We start from the raw sequence: 19,491 nt of genomic DNA, 5'->3' as shown, positions 1-19,491 counted from the left end.
TGTTATTGACTTTTCGTAAAACTCAAGATATGCTCTTAGCGCTGGACACTCAATTTAATAGCCTTAAGCTATTAAATGAGTCTCCTAGGCGCAGGTTGTCAGGTCGGATTGACGGGCGAAATTGGTTAGGCAGATCAGCCTGCCTTCGAGACTTAAAGAGAAAGGTGGAAAAATTAAAACTTTCATATGCTAGAAAATTTGTATCTTTTTATCTTTTGATGCGAATAAGCACCAGGACCTAGCAACTGGAGAAGAGCATCTCCCAAAAGAGCTAATATCCTCTAGAAGAATCCATTGGGCCATAGACTCCTTCGCGAAGATGAAAGCACCAGGACTAGATTTAATATTCCCAGACGTGCTGCAGGTGACCAAGGAAGTGATGGCTCTACACAATATATACAGCTTGTTTAAGCAAGGGCTATATCCCTATCCAATGGAGGACCTCTCGGATTGCCTTTCTGCCAAAAACAGGAAAGTGCAGCCACATGAGCACCAAGGATTACAGACCGATAAGCCTCACCTCATTTCTACTTAAAACGCTGGAAAAGCTGCTGGACCTATACATCAGGAACGATATAGGGAGACAACTGTCGACCAACCAGCACGCCTACACGAAGGGGAAATCAGTGGAGACGGCACTACATAGCACGGACGCAATAATGGATCGCCTAGAAGCGACCAACTCGTCCCTCGCCATCAACTTGTAGATAAGGAATCTTCTAAGTTGCCGGCGGGTACAATCAGATTGGGGCACCGCTTCCATGGTGAGAGGAGAGCTCAGAGGCACGCCGCAAGGTGGGGTTCTGACGCCCCTCCTATGGATTCTGGTGGTAGGCGACCTAATCAAGAGATTCGAGAGGAAAGATAAACAAAGATAACAGCTTATGCGGATGACATAAGCATAATTATCACGGGAGTCTGTCCATCGACCCTCGGCTCGATCATGGAAACAACACTCAGGGAGATATGTAATTGGGCGGAGAAGGTAGGACTCAATATCAATGCGGATATGACGGACCTTATTCTCTTCACCAAGAGATACAAGGTGCCGCAATGGATCCCCCCAAAAATTAACGAAACCATGCTGACCCCGAAAACACAAGTCAAATACCTCGGCATTGTACTTGACAGCAAGCTGACGTGGAAGGCCAATGTAGTAGAGAGGATAAAAAAGGCCACGATAGCGCTATATGCATCCAAGAAGATGCTTAGCAGCACATGGGGCCTCTCACCCGCTCTAATGCATTGGGTCTACATATCCGTGGTGCGTCCGACTCTGCTTTATGGAGTCTTAGTGTGGTGGCAAGCCATGGAGAAGAAACCGTATAATAAGCTTATGGAGAGAGCCCAGCGGCAGGCACAGCTCTGCATATCAGGGGCGCTGATGTCAACCCCCACCAAAGCACTCGAAACCATAATCGGTATATATCCCCTAGATATCCAAGCGGAACTGACAGCAGGAAAGGCAGCACAACGTCTGGTTGCATCAGGAAACTGCTCGCTACAAGGATTCGGGCACAATTAAATTGGTCGAGACATGAGCCGTACATCTGACTACATGATACCCAGAACGTGCCCGGATGTAAACACAATAGTATTCATGGGACCAAATGACTGGAAGTCAGGCCAGGACCATCCTCAATACCTCAATATATACACCGACAGCTCCAAGATGGATGGAGGAGTTGGAGCGGCCATATACTGTTCAGACCCTGAAATGAGGCTGTCGTATAAGCTACCAAGCTACTGCAGTATATTTCAGGCGGAAGTATGTATTCGCCATCAGGAAAGGAGCAGAGCTTGCGCAGAGCATAAATCGTCCACATGAGGCGGCCAATTTGTTCCTAGATGGTAACGAGACCGCGGACGAACTTGCAAAGGAAGGCGTCGGACTGGCGAGTGAAAGAGCAGAAAACGTCCTTGTCTCCCTAAGAACGCTCCAAAGCGAGCGGGAGAGACGGGCTGACGCCAGCGCAGAATATCAAAAATCATGTGCAAAGTGCACAATGAGAAACTCACTCACTACGTGCTGCATTTTCCACGGAAGGACTGCAGAATTTTAGTGGGTATTCTAACAGGTCACTGCCTGTCTGGTGCACATGCAGCCAGGCTGGGTATTACCGACAACTCCAAATGCCGGAAATGTGATGATTCCGAGGCAATCGAAACCTTGGAGCATCTCATTTGCAAATGTCCTGCCCTAACGAGGGCAAGAATGAGATACCTAGGTTCTCTAGTTCTGGAATCGCTAGAAGATGCCTCCAGGAATCTGGTCAAAGCATGTGGATGTCAAGGAGTTCGAAGCTAAGAAAAAGAAAAGGCGGCCAGTAGGAATTACTCTTCCTAAGCCCGAGTTGAACACGCCTTCTACGTCTTCCAATTCCATCCAAAAAAATAAACAACTCCCATGGTATCGCTATCAGAATCCAAGAGGCCTATGTAGTAAGCTTTCTAAATTGTATTCTGATGGTGTCTCATTTGCTTTCTAAGTTATTGTGTTCACAGTAACCTGGTTAAAGCTAGAAATTATTCTGAGCTTCAAAGTTTTCCAGCTGTGTTTACAGTATACCGGCTAGATCGGCCTATCAGACGTAAGGGAAGTGTCTTTATTGCGGTCGACTTCACTTTCACTTCCGAACTAATAGCTTTCGAGGAGTGCAACGATGTTAAATTCCTTTGCGTGAAGCTATCAGTCAATGGTAGTCCCATTTTTATTACGTGTTCCATTGTCAGTAAAAAGTTTATTAGTGTAGATAAGGACCAAATAGCCCCGGGATGTTAAAATAACCAAGACCCAAGTCAACCATGTACGAAGTTCCTTAGAGCGCTTGCTTGATCTTTGTTTTGTCTCTGATATCGCAAGAGTTAGTTTAGCTAGGGTGGCGCCCCTGACGCAACCCGAAGATCGGGTGACTATCGTTATTGGGACTGTTTTACGGAATATATCTGATTATCCACCCCAAAAAGATCCTCTTCTTACGCAAGACGGACTTCGAATTGCTCAATATCTAAGAATTTATTATAATTGGTCTGCTCTATACACATGCACTGACATGGCTGATGCCGTGGATATTTTTTAAAGTGCTATGAATTAATTTTTTACTCATTGTGTTCCGTTATACTATCCGTCAACATTTAATAAGCTTCTTTGGGCTGCCGAAGAGTTTTTAAATAAGATTACTGAAACTTAACAGACTCAAATCAGACATTCTTACATCATCCAAAAATTGAACCAAATTTTCAGTCCAACCTTAAACGAAAGCTCTCTTTTTTTTCTTCATCGTGTTAAGCCAGTTTTTTTGCCATGCCCCGACGAAATACCTAGCTGTGTGCTTAGGTATTGTGCCGACGCACAGTAGCGCCTCTCGAACAATTAGCGTTGCAAAAATCAAAAAAGTCATGTTCGCAAAAATTTTAACCAGGAAATTTAACAAGGATTCAGAATCTGCAATAAAATCAATTTTAAGATTTTTTTTGTAGAAGTTATGAGCATTTAAAGTTGAACTTTATTTCGTTTTTTGCATCATACAAAAAAAATGTGTAAATGTGTCGACTTTCAGGTAATATTACAAAAAAACCATAAAACCAATGGTCATGGTTTTTACTTTAAATGATAGATACATTCATAAACTATTAAAGAACCTAAAAAAAACGACACTTTGGTTTGGGCTTCTACAGGTAAATCGCTACCTGCCAGGTGTCAATTTTTTTCACCTTTTTCTGCCTAAAGTAGTCTATATCTTTTGACGCCAATGCCGGCCACTGACTACACTATGACTACAAGTTCCGTGGATCTTTCCTGGATCAGAATTAACTTTCATCGGCTGCGTCAAGCTGCGTCTGCGGAAATGCAACGCAAAAAACCAAAACAACTCAGGGTAAAATATACCAAAATACCGACACAATTTCATACATTTCAAGAAATATACTAACTAGCGCGTGGCGGTTATACTTTGAAATAAAAAAAAAAAATTTTTTTCAGTTTTCAAATTATTTTTATTTGAGCAAATACATAAAAATAAACATAAAAAATTAAATACAAATTTTTGTTTAAAAATTGTTTTCATTGAAAAAAAATTATTTTTTCACTTTGATACCCTTTGAAAAGGCGTATTTGTGGGCGTGGTACTTTATGCAGTACATATATATATTTTACAACAATTACCTGTCCAATGCCGTTTAAATTATTCGATTACCTTATTTGGTTCAAAAGATATGATTTTTGCAACGCTAAATGAGAAAAGGCGCTACTGTGCGACGACCTGCGTAATCCCCTTCTGAAATAGTTTTCATTGTCCTTAGAAATCTCCCACTTCCGCCTAACTTGGATGGAATCATTTGTTATAACCAAGACACTAAAATTTATTCTAAATTTCAGGGCTGAAAAATAGCAAAAGTATAGGAAAAAAATATTTGGGTATATCACTATAAATTATGAACTCTCTCAGTTTATTGTCTGTTGTCTGTATACAGCGATCGATTTTAGATTCTTATAAAGCTCCCGTAGCGGGTTTCGTACATTGACGCTACCACAGCTCATGTCGTACTGTGCCGCTTAGACATGATAAGTACAGCGGTAGAGAACCATCATGCTCTCATCGTCTTGCAGTGTTGCCCTAGTTGTTGGTACCTTTTATTCTATCGCTCTTAAAGAAAAAGTAAGCATTATTTCTGATCGAAAAGAGCTGAAACTCGTCTCGTTGTTTCCCACATTTGTTTATGAGCTTGAGCTCTTACATATAATTATGTATAAGTTTTAATAATTTTTTTTTTTACTATAGTTGGGCGATGTGGAAATAGTCACTTCATCGTGGAGTTTGGTAGTGTTCTATAATATGGACGCATATTTTCAAATGATGATGATAGTAACAAAAATGAGACGAGTATGTGAAAAACTTTATAGTTTCGAAGATCAGTGTAACCGTGTGTTAGATGATAGTTTAAAACATCTAACTGAGCTGCAAGAAAATAATAAACTGTTCATGGCTCATAGCACCCAAAGAACGAAACGCGCTCCATTTGAATTCATGGGATCCTTATACCATATTCTATTTGGGATAATGGAGGAAGATGATCGAGTACAAATGGAGCAGAATATGAGAAACTTGTTGGAGAATCAACACAATCTCAAGGAATTAGGGAAGCAACAACTGTCTATAGTGGATTCGACCGCTAATATTTTGAAACAGACGAATGAGGAAGTAAATGAGAACTTCAGGTATATGAATGAGCGGATTGAGAATATGACGGCTGCACTTCAAGAAAGTTACTATGTGTACAAGGAGTCTACAAACTTCTTTATGTTGGCCAAGCAGTTGTCAAATTTGATTGAGGATTGTGAAAAAACACAAGCAGGTATCATAAGCTTATTGATTGATATAAATCATGGACGCACAGTAGCGCCTCTCGAACAATTAGCGTTGCAAAAATAAAAAAAGTCATGTTCGTAAAAACGATTTTAACCATACTTATTCGACAGGAAATTTAACAAGGATTCACAATCTGCAATAAAATCAATTTTAAGATTTTTTTTGTAGAAGTTATGAGCATTTAAAGTTGAACTTTGTTTCGTTTTTTGCATCATACAAAAAAAAATGTGTAAATTGGTCGACTTTCAGGTAATATTACAAAAAAACCATAAAACCAATGGTCATGGTTTATACTTTAAATGATAGATACATTCATAAACTATTAAAGAACCTAAAAAAAACGACACTTTGGTTTGGGCTTCTACAGGTAAATCGCTACCTGCCAGGTGTCCATTTTTTTAACCTTTTTCTGCCTAAAGTAGTCTATATCTTCTGACGCCAATGAAAGCCACTGACTACACTATGACTACAAGTTCCGTGGATCTTTCCTGGATCAGAATTAACTTTCATCGGCTGCGTCGAGCTGCGTCTGCGGAAATGCAACGCAAAAAACCAAAACAACTCAGGGTAAAATATACCAAAATACCGACACAATTTCATACATTTCAAGAAATATACTAACTGTAGCGCGTGGCGGTTACACTTCGAATTAAAAAAAAAAAAAAATACATAAAAATAAACATAAAAAATTAAATACAAATTTTTGTTTAAAAATTGTTTTCATTGAAAAAAAAATATTTTTTCACTTTGATACCCTTTAAAAAGGCGTATTTGTGGTACTTTGTGCAGTACATATATATATTTTGCAACAATTACCTGTCCAATACCGTTTAAATTATTCGATTACGTTATTTGGTTCAAGAGATATGATTTTTGCAACGCTAAATGAGAAAAGGCGCTACTGTGGGACGGCTTAATACTAATATTGTTAGGCCCAGCCAGTTAAAAGATGAAATATCAAAGATAAAGGAAAGGTTGTCTGAAGCGCTAGTATTACCAGGAAAAGGAACTGGAACAGAGCTGAAAGAGGAATATACACTCTTGACTGCTCGGGGTCTTTTTGTAGATAAAAAATTGATAATAAATGTTAAGATCCCTCTATTTAGCAGACATCCATCAAAATTATATAAGGTTATTCCTGTACCGGTGTGGTCTGAAGAGAGTTTGCTTATGGTGAATTTGAAGTCAGAATATTTAGTTTACAACTTTAAGATAGATTCATACCATTTGATGACAGCAAGCACTTTGAATAACTGCCAAAAGTGGCAGGCTCACAACAGAGTATGCGAAGGGAATTGGCCATGGAGTAATGCTAATGACATGGCATGTGAGCTAAGGCCACTCAAGCCAGGTAGACCAGCTAACTGCATATACAGGCGAATGTTAGATACTAGCTCTTTTTGGGTTGAATTAGAAACTAAAAGCGCTTGGCTCTTTAAGGTTCATGCAAATGCTAAAGCAAGAATTCAATGCGGAAATTTAAAAATGGATTTAATTGATTTGCAAGAGGAAGGAATTTTAACGCTAAGGTCTGATTGTACAGCTCGTACGGATGATAAAATCTTAGTGGCGAAATATAACTTAAAATCCGAAAGACAAGAGACTTTATCAGGAGCTTATATAGGGGACATCACGGACATACCGGAAATTATTTGGAGCCCACTCGAGACTAAGTACATAAATCATACGGTAGAAATTGATAGCCTTTCCAAGAAATTAAGACAGTTAAATGAAAGTCATATTGAATTAAAGGGGTTAAATGTGCATCACGTATCCGGCTCGAAGGACCAAAATGAAAGAGCTCCAAAATAAATAAGAAGTCTTCATCTGCTGAGTTTTTGTAAGAAACTGATTTTATTTCATTCAAACCCTAGCTTATATAGCTAACATGAGAATGTACATTGTAGATCTTAGTTCTAGACCCACGCATCGGACAGTTCCCGATCGCGAGAAATATTCTAAGCGCAATAAGGGTGCACATGTCAACCCGATCGTAAATATCCTAAACAAACCCAGACCGCTCACAGGAGGTCATATTTCGGGTTACTTGTTACATAGGCTCAAGTGGCGGTTTCTTATAGCTATGCACACAAGTGCTAGACCGTGCACTGCGGCAGGGATTTATTTAATGCTTAACAGATGCGTTGTTATCTATATACATAAATATATACGTGTTCCTGTGTGAACAATAGTAATTATTTATTCATGGGCGTCTTTTCGCGAAATAGTTTTCGGCCTTTTAAAATTGATGGCGCCAAGATCCCATTCGTTCTCTATCTCTCCCTCTTCCTCCGAACTTTCAGTCCATAGGGAAATAAAAGTTCCGTTATAAGTTATATTGCTGCCTGTCATAGAGTTAGGTATGGTATAGCGAAGTTCAGTTTGTCCAATTATGTCTAATATCTAAATCCAAGTCCATTTGATCAGACACCATGGATTTCGAATTCATTCCTTGTGCAACAATATTTCAACCGCCGCAATTAATTTCAACATAATTTGTGCGAGCTCCGAAATTCAAAAGTGTTTGTGTTAATATATGGCATTAGCCTCAGTAAAACTTTCAATATGGAATAGTTCTTAATTCTATTTCGTTCACTGTGTTGTTGCTTGAATTTATTTACAGTTACTTAAATTTTGGTTGCAAATGGGCGCTTATTTTTAGGAGGTAGCGATAGCAGCCTCAATATTTTCCCGTTCGCTTTCATTCTTCCTCTTCCTTTGTAATTCCAGTCCACAGAGCTTCCAATCTGCTTTCCCTAGCTAGAAGAAATTTACATGTATTCAGTTCCCTTATTTTATTTTACTTATCGAGTGCAATTTCTATATAAAGTTGGCCCCTCCAAACACTAATATAATATTAGTCCCACGGCGGAGCAATATAAAAATAAGTCTTTGGTGTCCAAAGTTTAAATTAATACATTTTATAAAGTTCAAAAAATTTTTAAATAACCATTTTATTTTATGGTACAATTTATTATTAATATACAATAACGCTAGGATATTAAAATTAATTAAATTAACCTACAAACGTCTTATTCCTTACATATTTAAACAATAATAACACATTTATACTTATACACTTTAACAAATTATTTACATTTCAATTTGCTGCACATCAGAGCAAGGAAGCAGGAATACGTACACTTGTAGCCCTTGATGATCAAGGAGGTGAGTCCAGAACAATATATCACAGACAATTAATAATATGTATTACAGGACAATAAAACAAATATCTTTTGGCAAACATACAACAGTATTTTTTTGTAACAGCCTCAAAATATATTATTAGTTATTGTTAATTACACAGGTCACCATGGTTTAGTTGTTGGAAAGCTGAGGGTCCTTTCTGAAGTAATTTTCTGCTTAGAATACGAATCTGGCGTCAGAATTTGCCTCTCACATTTTCGGCTACATAGCCTCAAATATCCCGAAATCCCGACGTAATAGGCTAATTCTGACGCCGGATTTGGATCCTACGCAGAAAATGACTTTACAAATGATCATCAGCTTTCCAACAACTCACATGACCCCGATATTTATAAACCTCCGTTATTTATAGGGGTTTCCCACAGAGCTTGCATCTGCATTCACTGTCCGTTGAACAAACGGTCTACAAGGTTTTCCGATCCGAAATTTCCATTTTGTACCGTATTCGTTGTTCATCTGAATTTAGCGCTCGTCCGTAACAAAGATGTGGAGGAACAATTGAAATATGGAACTTAAAATTAGGCGCCTAAGCTGCAAGCATGCCTAAAAAAGTCGTTGTTGTTTTCCTGTATATTCTTGCCTATTCTTCCTATAACACCACACACACTCTTCGGGGCATTTGGTCTTGGTTAGAAAAAAATCATAAAAAAAATTAAAACTCCTCATTTAATTTATTTTAATTTAGTGCGGATAAAACCTGCGCAATCTATGGTTTTGCTGTTGTTAAACAGCCTAAATAGTTGCTAAACTATTCATTTTACTCCCATATCGAACGATTCACCCATCTTTGTTTACGTTTAAGAAGGGGCACAGCTCATCGATCAGCTGTAATCGGATGTCGGATACAGATGTAGCTCTTGGGGAACAAGAGTTTCACTCTGCGGAAAATGCCAACTTTTTCGCTCAGACCCACTGAGTGGGAAGACAGTATAAGACAAATACATACATATACATACTAAATAAAAATTCACAAACTATTTCTTGGAGTAACTTTAAATTCAAGTAACACCAAAATATTCCTTCATAAAGTAAATAAATCCGTATGCATTCAAGTGCTAAGTTCAGGGGGAGTTGGACTCTTACACTGATTTAATTCGCTAAGAATTTCGTTTTGTAGACATAAGCGATATTATATACTGTAATTAACTATAACTTATTTTGAAAGAAGAGAGAAATAGATGAAAAGACAAAATTCGGGTTTTTCCATGAGCTTGCAGCTACACAGAAAAAAACTCCTGCAGTAAATCAAACCATTTTTGCAGTGAAAGTGCCACAACCCAAAATCTTGGGTTGATATTTCTGTTAACTACAGTATAACGACGTAACGCGTTACGTCATATGACTGCTCTACAGTAAAAACCACTATTCTACAGTAAAAAGACAACAGCCTACGAAAATTTTGAAATACAGTAATTTACAGTTTTACTGTAAAAAACTGCAGGTTGATCTACGACTACAGTATTCAGTACAATAGTTAAATACCTTAAATTACCATTACTTTTTTGAGAAAGAATTTTTTATTTATATATATAGAGAAATATATATTTTTTCTTTTTTATTCATTATTAACTATTATACATAAACGCATTTATAATATAATACCTAATTTAAAGATAGGGAGTAACTAGCTACTGTGGCCATCGACTCGACAGTTGATATTTATATTTTCATGAATATTTCTGGTTATAAAATTTATGAGAGTGGAAATTATATAGGGTATTTGATAGGACTGTTTAAATTTGGTGTATAATTTTACATTTGCTTAAAAAGATAATATTTAGTTTGAATTAATGGTTGTTAGGTTGGCTAATAAATTTGAGGGCGGTGTAGGACCGAAGAGTTTTGTTCTGATGTTATGATAGTGTCCGCATGCATCTAGTATATGTTTGACTGATAGTTCGTTCCCGCAGTTAGGGCAGTTCAGCTGCCTTTCCCCGTTGAGAATGTGCTTATGTGTGAGGTTTGTGTGTCCAGTTTTTAATCGAGTAAGAATGGAGTATTCCCTTCTATTACATGACGCTGGTAATTTGATGCCTTTTTTTGTCGGGGTTAGACTTTTTATACCAGAGGTTTAAAGACGACCAGTCTTCCAATTCGATGTCTATATCTTTTTGATGTTATTTTAGATGTCCTGTTGTACTCCAGGTATGATTGTAAGGCACGCAGCCCGTCCGGCTAGCTTTGCTGCTTTGTCGGCTAAGTCGTTTCCGGTTATTCCCATATGCGCTGGGACCCATAATGCTTAATTTTGCTACGATTTTTGATGCAGAGGTGAGGAATTACGTTTTAGTTTTGGACACCTTGCAGGATGGACAGACTATCACTGCAGATAATATGTCTTTCCTTATGTTCGAGGGCAAATTTAATTGCTTTAATAATGGCTACTGCTTCTGCAGTAAACACCGAGAAGTGGTGGGGTAGCTGACCCCATGAAACAATTAATCCGCGTTCGCATACAACTGGAAAGGAGGTTGTGGCGTCGGATTTTGAGCCGTCCGTATAAGACCATTTCCGATCAGAGTACTTTTGCGTTACTTCTTCGAATAGCTGCTTAAATATTGTAATAGGAGTCCTTGATTTTTGAAAATCGTGAAGAGAAGTGAAAACTTCCGTGGAATGTAATTTCCAAAACGGAGACGGGATGACTTTATTCCAACGGTATGGTTATTCTATGCTGTGTCTCTTCATAAAGTATATACATCTGCGTATCGCAGATTGGACTTTTAATTTCTTTCGATGCTTTATGGCTACTTCGAGGTCTTTGAAAAGAATTGTGTTCGAAGAGCACATGAGCTTAGGTATTAGTTAAAAGGTGGTTTGAAAAACTCTGGTTTTAACATCTGGTAATCCGGCCTCGGCCAGGATGCATTTAGTTTGGGTCGTTGGGAAGGTACCAATGCTGCTACTAACGTCCTCGTGATAAGGAGATAAGATATTTTTTAAAGTGGGTTGGCGCGCACTAGCCATAGATCGGAAGGGCGTACTTGATTTATACAGGATCAAAGCTCTTGTCGTTTGTATTAGTGTAGTGCGGTGGATGAAAGAACGCTTAGATGTTAAGAATTTAATAATGTTAAGTCTATTGTTTGAATTGATTCTAAGTTCATTACAATGTTGTTTAAATGTGGGTCGTTTATCAATTGTCAGGCCAAGAATTGTAATGTAAGGAACGTTTTCTATATTTATGTTATTGTAAGATAGTGTTGGGTATGTACAGCGTTGTTTTTTACAAATATGAAAGAGCTTACATTTATTTACAGCAAGGGTCGCACCGGAAGTGTACCCTCAAATTCGAATTTCATTAAGAATTTCTTTCAACAGATTGTTTAGTGTAGAAATATCTTTACATTTGCTATAGATTATGGCAACGTCTGCATAAATTTATAATTTAATTTGTTTATATCTTAGAATAATGTTATTTAAGGGGTGAAAGGCGATCATGAACAATACCACAGAGAGGGCGATTCTTGTGGGATGTCAAAGTGGAGAGTATAGAATTTAAATAGTGTTGATAACTCTTACTCGGATTGAAAGCCTTCGCTTAGTTCAAAAAGACCTTCAACCTACCCCCACCGGTAAAGTTGATCCAATAGTGTATGCACCCCCATGCAATCAAAAGCCTTTTCAGGTGCCAGTAGGGCAACATGATTTTTGGTAGAAAGGGCATCAGATGCATAATGGTGGAGATGGAGAAGAGAATCAAGAGTGCTATGGTGTTGCTTAAAAGCTGTTGTGTGGGGGCTGATGAGTTTATGTTTTGCAATAAACCACATAAGTCTTTTAGCTAACATTTTTTCTAGGGTCTTACTTAGAAAGGGGAGTAGAGAAATAGGTCTAAATGAAGTTATTTCGTGGGTTGGTTTATTTGGTTTTAAAATTGGTATGATAGTAGCTGATTTCCACAAATGGGGGTAGGATCCTTTAGCGAGCATTGCGTTATATAATTCTAGTAGGCGGTACTTAGCTTCAGAAGGAAGCTGTTTAAGCATTGGGTATGAAATTCAGCCTATACCGGGTGTTTTTCCTTTTGCATACTGAATACACTAAGGGTGAAGATGCTTGAGAACAAATATTTGATGTGAATCTTTCAAAATATTTTCATTTTACTATTTTGGATTTTTATCTAAATAGAGCATTGGATTTTTTGTAGGAGATCAGAGCGGCAGTGTTCCGAGTTTATTTGTAGGCATGCCAAAGGAATTCCTTTTGCTAACTCCGATCTTGAAGCGTTTGGCTCTACCAAGAAACATTTCGTAGATGTAGGGAAGGTTTGGTTTGCGGGATTGCTACATTAGCAGCCGCTTTAATTTCTTTTATTATTTTGGCTGCAAACAGATTGAAATCATTGGTAGCAATAAAGTTAAGGGTAACTTAGCATTTGTCGCGGTACAGGTTCCAGTTGGCTTTATCTACTTTAACTTTAGGAGGTGGTATGATTTTGGAAATTGTACGAAAATAATTGTCTGTAGTTATGGGATTGTGATCACTTCCATATAGAGAGTCTTTTACGGACCACTTACAAAAAGGGACAGTTTTTGTCGTCTTCTATTTGGTGCCCTCTAGAGTCATGCGAGGGTGGCCCCCACATTGGACTCCAAGCATTGAAATCACCAACATATACGATTTGTTTGCTAGTAAGGATTTAAGGATTTCGTTTGCTACTAGTGATTGAGAAGGAGGTATATATGTATTAAAAATACAGACATTGGGTTGTTTCAGGATTTTAATACCTAAAGAGCATGTACTGCCATTTATTGGTATGGGCTTGTGTGGAATACTTTTACGAACGAGTATGCAATCACCTTGCTTGGCATAGGTATTAGAGATAAAATTATTAAAGTGTCCAGTAAAAGGAAAAGCTATATTGTTTAAGCTAGCATTTATATAAGTTTTCTGGAGGCAAATAACATCCGGGCTGGTGTCGTGTATTAAAAGCTTAGTTCGTGGTAATTGTTAAAATAACCATTCATGTCCCAGTGTACTAGTTTAATAGACATTAAAGGGAAGGGAGAGCGGGGGCACGCTATAGTATCCGGCTCTAGCTCGTCGGCTTTGGGAGTGGTGGTCTTGCTCACCCAGACCTCTGCGCTTTATTATTAAACAGACTAGAATTGAGCGTGCTTGCGACAAAAGAAAAGAAAATAGAACTAAACCGGAAAAGAAAACAAATAAATTCACAAGAAAAGAAAGCGAGAGAAAGACTAGAGCTTAAAAGAAAGAAAAATAAAGGATAGAGAGAAAGCTAAGTTTGCGAGAACAAGGCTGTTGTTGTGCTCGCGGTATGCCCACCCAACCTATGATCACCTTATTTTGGAGGCATTGGAGGTGACCCCTTTGAATACCCTAGATAGTGTAAACTAAGAACATTGTAATGTAAAGAATAATAAATGGTAATATAAACTCTAATTAGAACTTTAATTGAAATTTCTCTAAGTGTAGCTGATCTAAGGAGGTAATCATAATAATATAAACAAAATTGTACAAAATTATATTATATATTATATTATTTTTTTTTTTTTTTATATATTTTTACATTATTTTATATTTATATTTAGTAATAATTAAGTAATAACGCATGCAAAATAAATATAAATTTTGCATGCGTTATTACTTAATTATTACTATTTTTATTATACTATATTTTTTGTTCGCCTTATTAAATTTTGTTTCTTGTAACGTTTCCTCGTTCTTTTCTTCCTTCATTCACCGCGTCTATCTAGTTCGCGATTCGTGCCGTACGTCACACGGCTGCGCCCCTCGGTCGGTTGGGCGGGAGGTAGAAGCGGGACCCCGCGCGAAAAAAAAAAAAAATCGTAGCTATATTTTGATTAACTTTATCTAATCGTAATTAAGTTTTAAAAATAATGTTATAAAGCTAAATTTTATTTACTTGTTCGTTTTTTAGAACTAAACTTCATTGTTCATCGAGGTCGATTCTAGGAGATTCTGTAAGATTCAATCAGTTAATCGTAATTTTTCCAAAGAATAATGTAAGCTAAGCTCTGTACTGATCTCGAAATGTTGCAACAGATTCATCGTTTCAATTTCAATTAAGGAAAGCATTTGGTTGAGGTCACTTTACTCATTCATTTTGTCGAAAGAATATACACAATACCGTTTAGTTATATAACTCACTCAGGATGATTCCAACGAAGAAGATCGATCTCCGGCGTGGTTCGCTGAATAAGCAATTCGACAGACCCTTGCTTTCTTTCACACTATAACTTTTCGATGCCATTTAGAACTAGCCTTGCTATGTTTATCTTCAATTACAGACTCATTCGCGCTTTAAATAAGTTTTAAAAATAACTAAAATTACAGTAATTCGAAGAAATTAATAATTCAAAATTCACGCCTCAATTCTTAATAACGTTTGCCTCTGGGTACTTCATCTTCAGTAATCCAAAAATTGTATTTAATTCCTTGGCATTTGATTCGCATTTGTCTCTCAAAATGTCACTACTTTGCGGCACATGTAACTTCTATTTAATTCGCAATGTTAAAATCGGCTGCCACAAAAGCGACGAAAAATTTGGTTAAATTCGTTAAGCCACGCCAAAGGTAAAAAAATATGAAAGTGAGGTTAAGTTCGTTCGGCCACAGCAAATGAAAAAATATGAAGTGATAGCTCCTGAACTCTCTTTAAATCCATCCTAAGGCTCCTTAACTCGTTACGAGTTTATTTCGTTAACTCGTTCCGAGTTGACAATTCCTTAACTCGTTATGAGTTTATTTCGTGGGGCACAATCTGTGAATATAATTTAATTAAAACCATGTCGCACTAGCGGCGGCTCTGGCGTACCTGTGCCCCAAAAATCCAAATCCTGGGAGTTTCCTCTTGAGTTCTCCACTGATGAGGATCAATCGACTGCTGCGCAGACTTGGCGCCAGCAACGGTGGTGAGAAATCCCGTCTGGGTCTCGGCAGCTCCGAAAAAAAAGATAAGTTGGCGATCTGCAGAAGGTGGTAGGTTAAATATAACCAAAATTGCAGATGCAAAGGCACTTACTTCACAAAAATCACTCGTGGCACTTGTTGACCACTTAAGATGCCTGGATGCTGACTCGCGACTTATTATTTCGCACTTTGCAAAGGGGTAACGACATAAGTCCGCCGCCATAAGTTCGCCGTTTTAAAACGACATAATTTCGCGCGATACATACACGCATTTTTTATATATCGGCCAGAAAACTAAAATTTTGGTATTTTGTGGTATTTTTAAGTTGTTCAGGTCAGGAGCTTATGTTCCCGCCCCCCGCGACTCCGAAGCGCTCCCGCTTCTTCAAAGCTCCTCAGCTCGCTCTCTCGCTCCCGCTCTTCTAGCGGATGCTTCGGCTCTGGCCGATCGTCGCATCGCTGAGCGGCCGCTCCCGCTCTCCTAGTTGTTTGATCTCCCACTTGCGTTTGTAATTTAATTCCTATACTGAGGGGGGGGGGGGGGGGGGAGAATGTTCAGGTCAGGAGCTTATGTTCCCGCCCCTCGCGACTCCGAAGCGCTCCCGCTTCTTCAAAGCTCCTCAGCTCGCTCTCTCGCTCCCGCTCTTCTAGCGGATGCTTCGGCTCTGGCCGATTGTCGCATCGCTGAGCGGCCGCTCCCGCTCTCCTAGTTGTTTGATCTCCCACTCCAGCTTGTACATTTTAATTCCTATACTGATGTCCAATAAAGCGGACCAAGTCCACTCTTTGAATATCAAAAATAACCACGCCCCCCCGGCCTACTCTTTTCCTTGGTGGTGATTTTTCTGTGGTTTTTTCTACGACTGCGGCGCGGGAGTGTTTGTTTTCTAATAATAATTTGTGCTCATCTTATGGAACGGAATCATCAAGTTTCCCCCCAGCCGAACATTTGGTCCTACAGAGCCGGATTTTGGATTCCGGATTTTTTCTACAACTCCGCTTCACCAGCAGTTCTCGGCGTTTTCTGCTTCCAAGATAAGTACTCCGTATTCCGTCGCCCCCCTCGCTGCCGATCTTCAGCAGTAGTCCGAACATTTAATTTCGGTCACTCTGCTGCAAGATTAATTTTCCGTGTCGACTCCAAGTGCGAGTTTTCCTGACAACGGCAGTATAGGAATTTTCCATTTCCTACAATTTGCAAATTTTCAATCCGTCTCCGTTTTGAACGTCGCCATATTCTTGTTATTCCGCTTTCCTCTATACATATTGGCATTTATCCGTACACCAATGTACAAAACGGTTCCTACATGAGAACACAAATTCATACATACATACATATGTCCATACCCTGCAGTACCACAATTCATCAATAGGCCTTTTCATCAACAATTCATCAACGCGCCGACTGCGACGTCGACAGAATCGACGCTCTGCCGACTGCTACTTGAACCCGAACTCCCTTCGGAGACCCGAACTCCCTTCGAGTCCGATTTGTCGGTGCATGCAAAAAAAAAACAAAAACAATTTGCATGGGCTTCGTTTTTTGAAGTCCGAAACAAAGTAGAAGACGCAATTAAAATAGATTCTCGAAGGTTCGACTCCATATTTTCGGAGCAGCGGTTTTCGGTTTCGTCTTGCTTCTTCTTATTCCCTTTGCATTACAAGTTGAAGTGTTCTCCACTGCAGAAGTGTCGTGTGTTAAAAATATTAAGAAATCAAATAATTCAATAATTACGTTCCGGGCCATATTGGAATATAAAAAAAGGTGAGTAAAAAGATTGTTCTTAATTAAATAGAAGCCTATAAATGTACATATATTATTTTATTTATTATATGTACATATATAATATATTAATATATTATATTTATATATGTATGTATGTATTTTCTTTTCAGACTGCAGTAATGGCCAGCCAATATATTGGGTAATTTTATTTAATTAAATTATATTTTCCCTTGATTAATTCTAATTTTTTCTGTAGATGCAATTTCCCAAGTGACTAAAACTGAGCCTCCAGAGAAGATACTGCGCAATAAATTTGGTCTTCATGAATAGAAAGCGGAACACCAAGGATCAAAAAGACCTTAAGGCCTTTTAATATATGGATGTTTAATCTTAATTTTTTATATTTGTTTTAGTTTTGGTATAGAATTAGTAAGAATAAATAATATTAATAAAAATTTAAGAGTTTTATTTTTATATATGAAAAAAAAAATCATCAACAATTCATCGATGAATTGATGATGAAATGTTGATTAAAGGCTGATGAAATGTTGATGAATTGTTGATGATTCATCGATCAATTGTTGATGATTCATCAACAATTCATCAACAATTCATCGATGAATCATCAACAATTCATCAACATTTCATCAGCCTTTCATCAGTAATTCATCAACAATTCATCGATGAAATGATGATTAATTGTTGATGAATTGTTGTTGATGAATGCCTATGACATGCCCATGTTAAATTCATCAGTAATTTGTATGGCCATTCATCGATGAATCATCAACAACACCCCTTCGGCTATTGATGAAACGTTGATGAATTGTTGATGAATGGTACTGCAGGGTACATATCAGCTTACAGAAAGACATTGATTTTTATTTCGTACAATAAAAAAAAAAATTAAAATAATAAAAATTTAATAACAATCCAATACAGTCCGCTGCCTACGAATAAATAATAAATCCATATACTTATATTATATTTTCTCCATATGAACATATACAAAAACCATTACATACAACATTTTTAAAAAATATATAAAACAAGAAAATCAAAAAAAATACAATAAATAAAGAATAAAATATTGCAAAAAATTTGTAAACCAGTGTCCGTATTTTTTTGTGCATTTCATTTTTGCACCTTGCATAGTTCCGCTGCCGCCGCGACATATAATTGTCTACTTACAAACATATCGCCAAACATAAGGTGTCAGGTGTTCCAATCCCACCATTCCGGTTTAATTATTTTTTCTTTACAATTAATATATTTTTTAAATTAAATAATAATTAATCAATCAATTATTGTTAAAGTTTTTTTACTCGCATAAATATCCGCAATCGTCATAATTACGTAATCTACATCCTTCCTGCATTTATTTTAAATACGAAAATAATAAAAACTCTGCATTTCCATTCCGCAATTATTTATAAATATAAATAAATTTCGATTCTCGTCGCATTTGCTCCAATTAATATTGGCTCCACTACAAATAAATTTTCCATTCTCGTCGCATTTGCTCCAATTAATATTGATTCCTCTACACATATTTTCGATTCTCGTCCCTTCTACTTCAAGTAAATTTTTTCCAGTTTATTTACTTGCAATTCTGAGATTGGTTAATTCCACCATCTACCCTCTACCATCCGAATTCTACGGCATATTCTTGCAATCCATATTTGTTTCGATTTTACCGTCTTACATTGCTACTCCTTCGATTTAGTTGACGGTACTGGGAGCAAATAATTCTACCATTCGAATTCTACAGCATATTCTTGCGAACATCCTTTATTTTGAGAATTCTGCTCAATCCAGCAGCTTCATTCACCTACTTAGTTGGTCACTCCTGCCTACTCCCAAAGGAATATAAATATGTCAGAAGGACAAAAGTCAATTCCCCAAGACGCAAGTCAGAAGAGGGAGATATCCAGAGCCAACGGCCCTCTAGATGTTGCTATGCTTGAGTTTATAGCAACTAGCAACCGTCTCATCCAATTTGAGAGCCAGATTTTTGCGGCATCCACTTCCAAGCCCAATTCATTCACATTAAAGATCCGTTTAGATCAGATCCAGTCCTTATGGGAAAAGGTTGAACGGGAGTATGAGACCGTTTCCAGAGCAGCTCTTCATGAGGGAGGTAGCGGAAATCTTCCGCAACTTCAAAATAAATACGAACACTATTATGCGGTGTACGAAAGATGTGCTTCCAAGCTGAGCGAAGACATTGACCGTGTGTCCGTCTCCAATTCACAGGCAAGAGCAGCTCCGCCACCAGAGACATTCTCGAGG

At 37.8% G+C, this 19,491-nt stretch overlaps 1 protein-coding gene across 1 annotated transcript in view; it reads left to right on the top strand.

Annotated features, from left to right (window-relative positions):
- Positions 1-19,491, top strand: part of Snap25 (Synaptosomal-associated protein 25kDa) — a 351,700-nt gene that overhangs the window by 115,008 nt on the left and 217,201 nt on the right. The window contains exon 4 of the mRNA XM_041776479.2: positions 8,489-8,537. Within this exon, the coding sequence (XP_041632413.1) occupies positions 8,489-8,537 (49 nt within the window). The remainder of the gene's footprint in view (positions 1-8,488; positions 8,538-19,491) is intronic.

The sequence above is a fragment of the Drosophila kikkawai genome, chromosome 3L (genome assembly GCF_030179895.1).
Source record: "Drosophila kikkawai strain 14028-0561.14 chromosome 3L, DkikHiC1v2, whole genome shotgun sequence".
NCBI lineage: Eukaryota > Metazoa > Arthropoda > Insecta > Diptera > Drosophilidae > Drosophila > Drosophila kikkawai.
The sequence above is the reverse complement of the archived record's forward strand: the minus strand, read 5'-3'. Positions and strand labels throughout refer to the sequence as shown.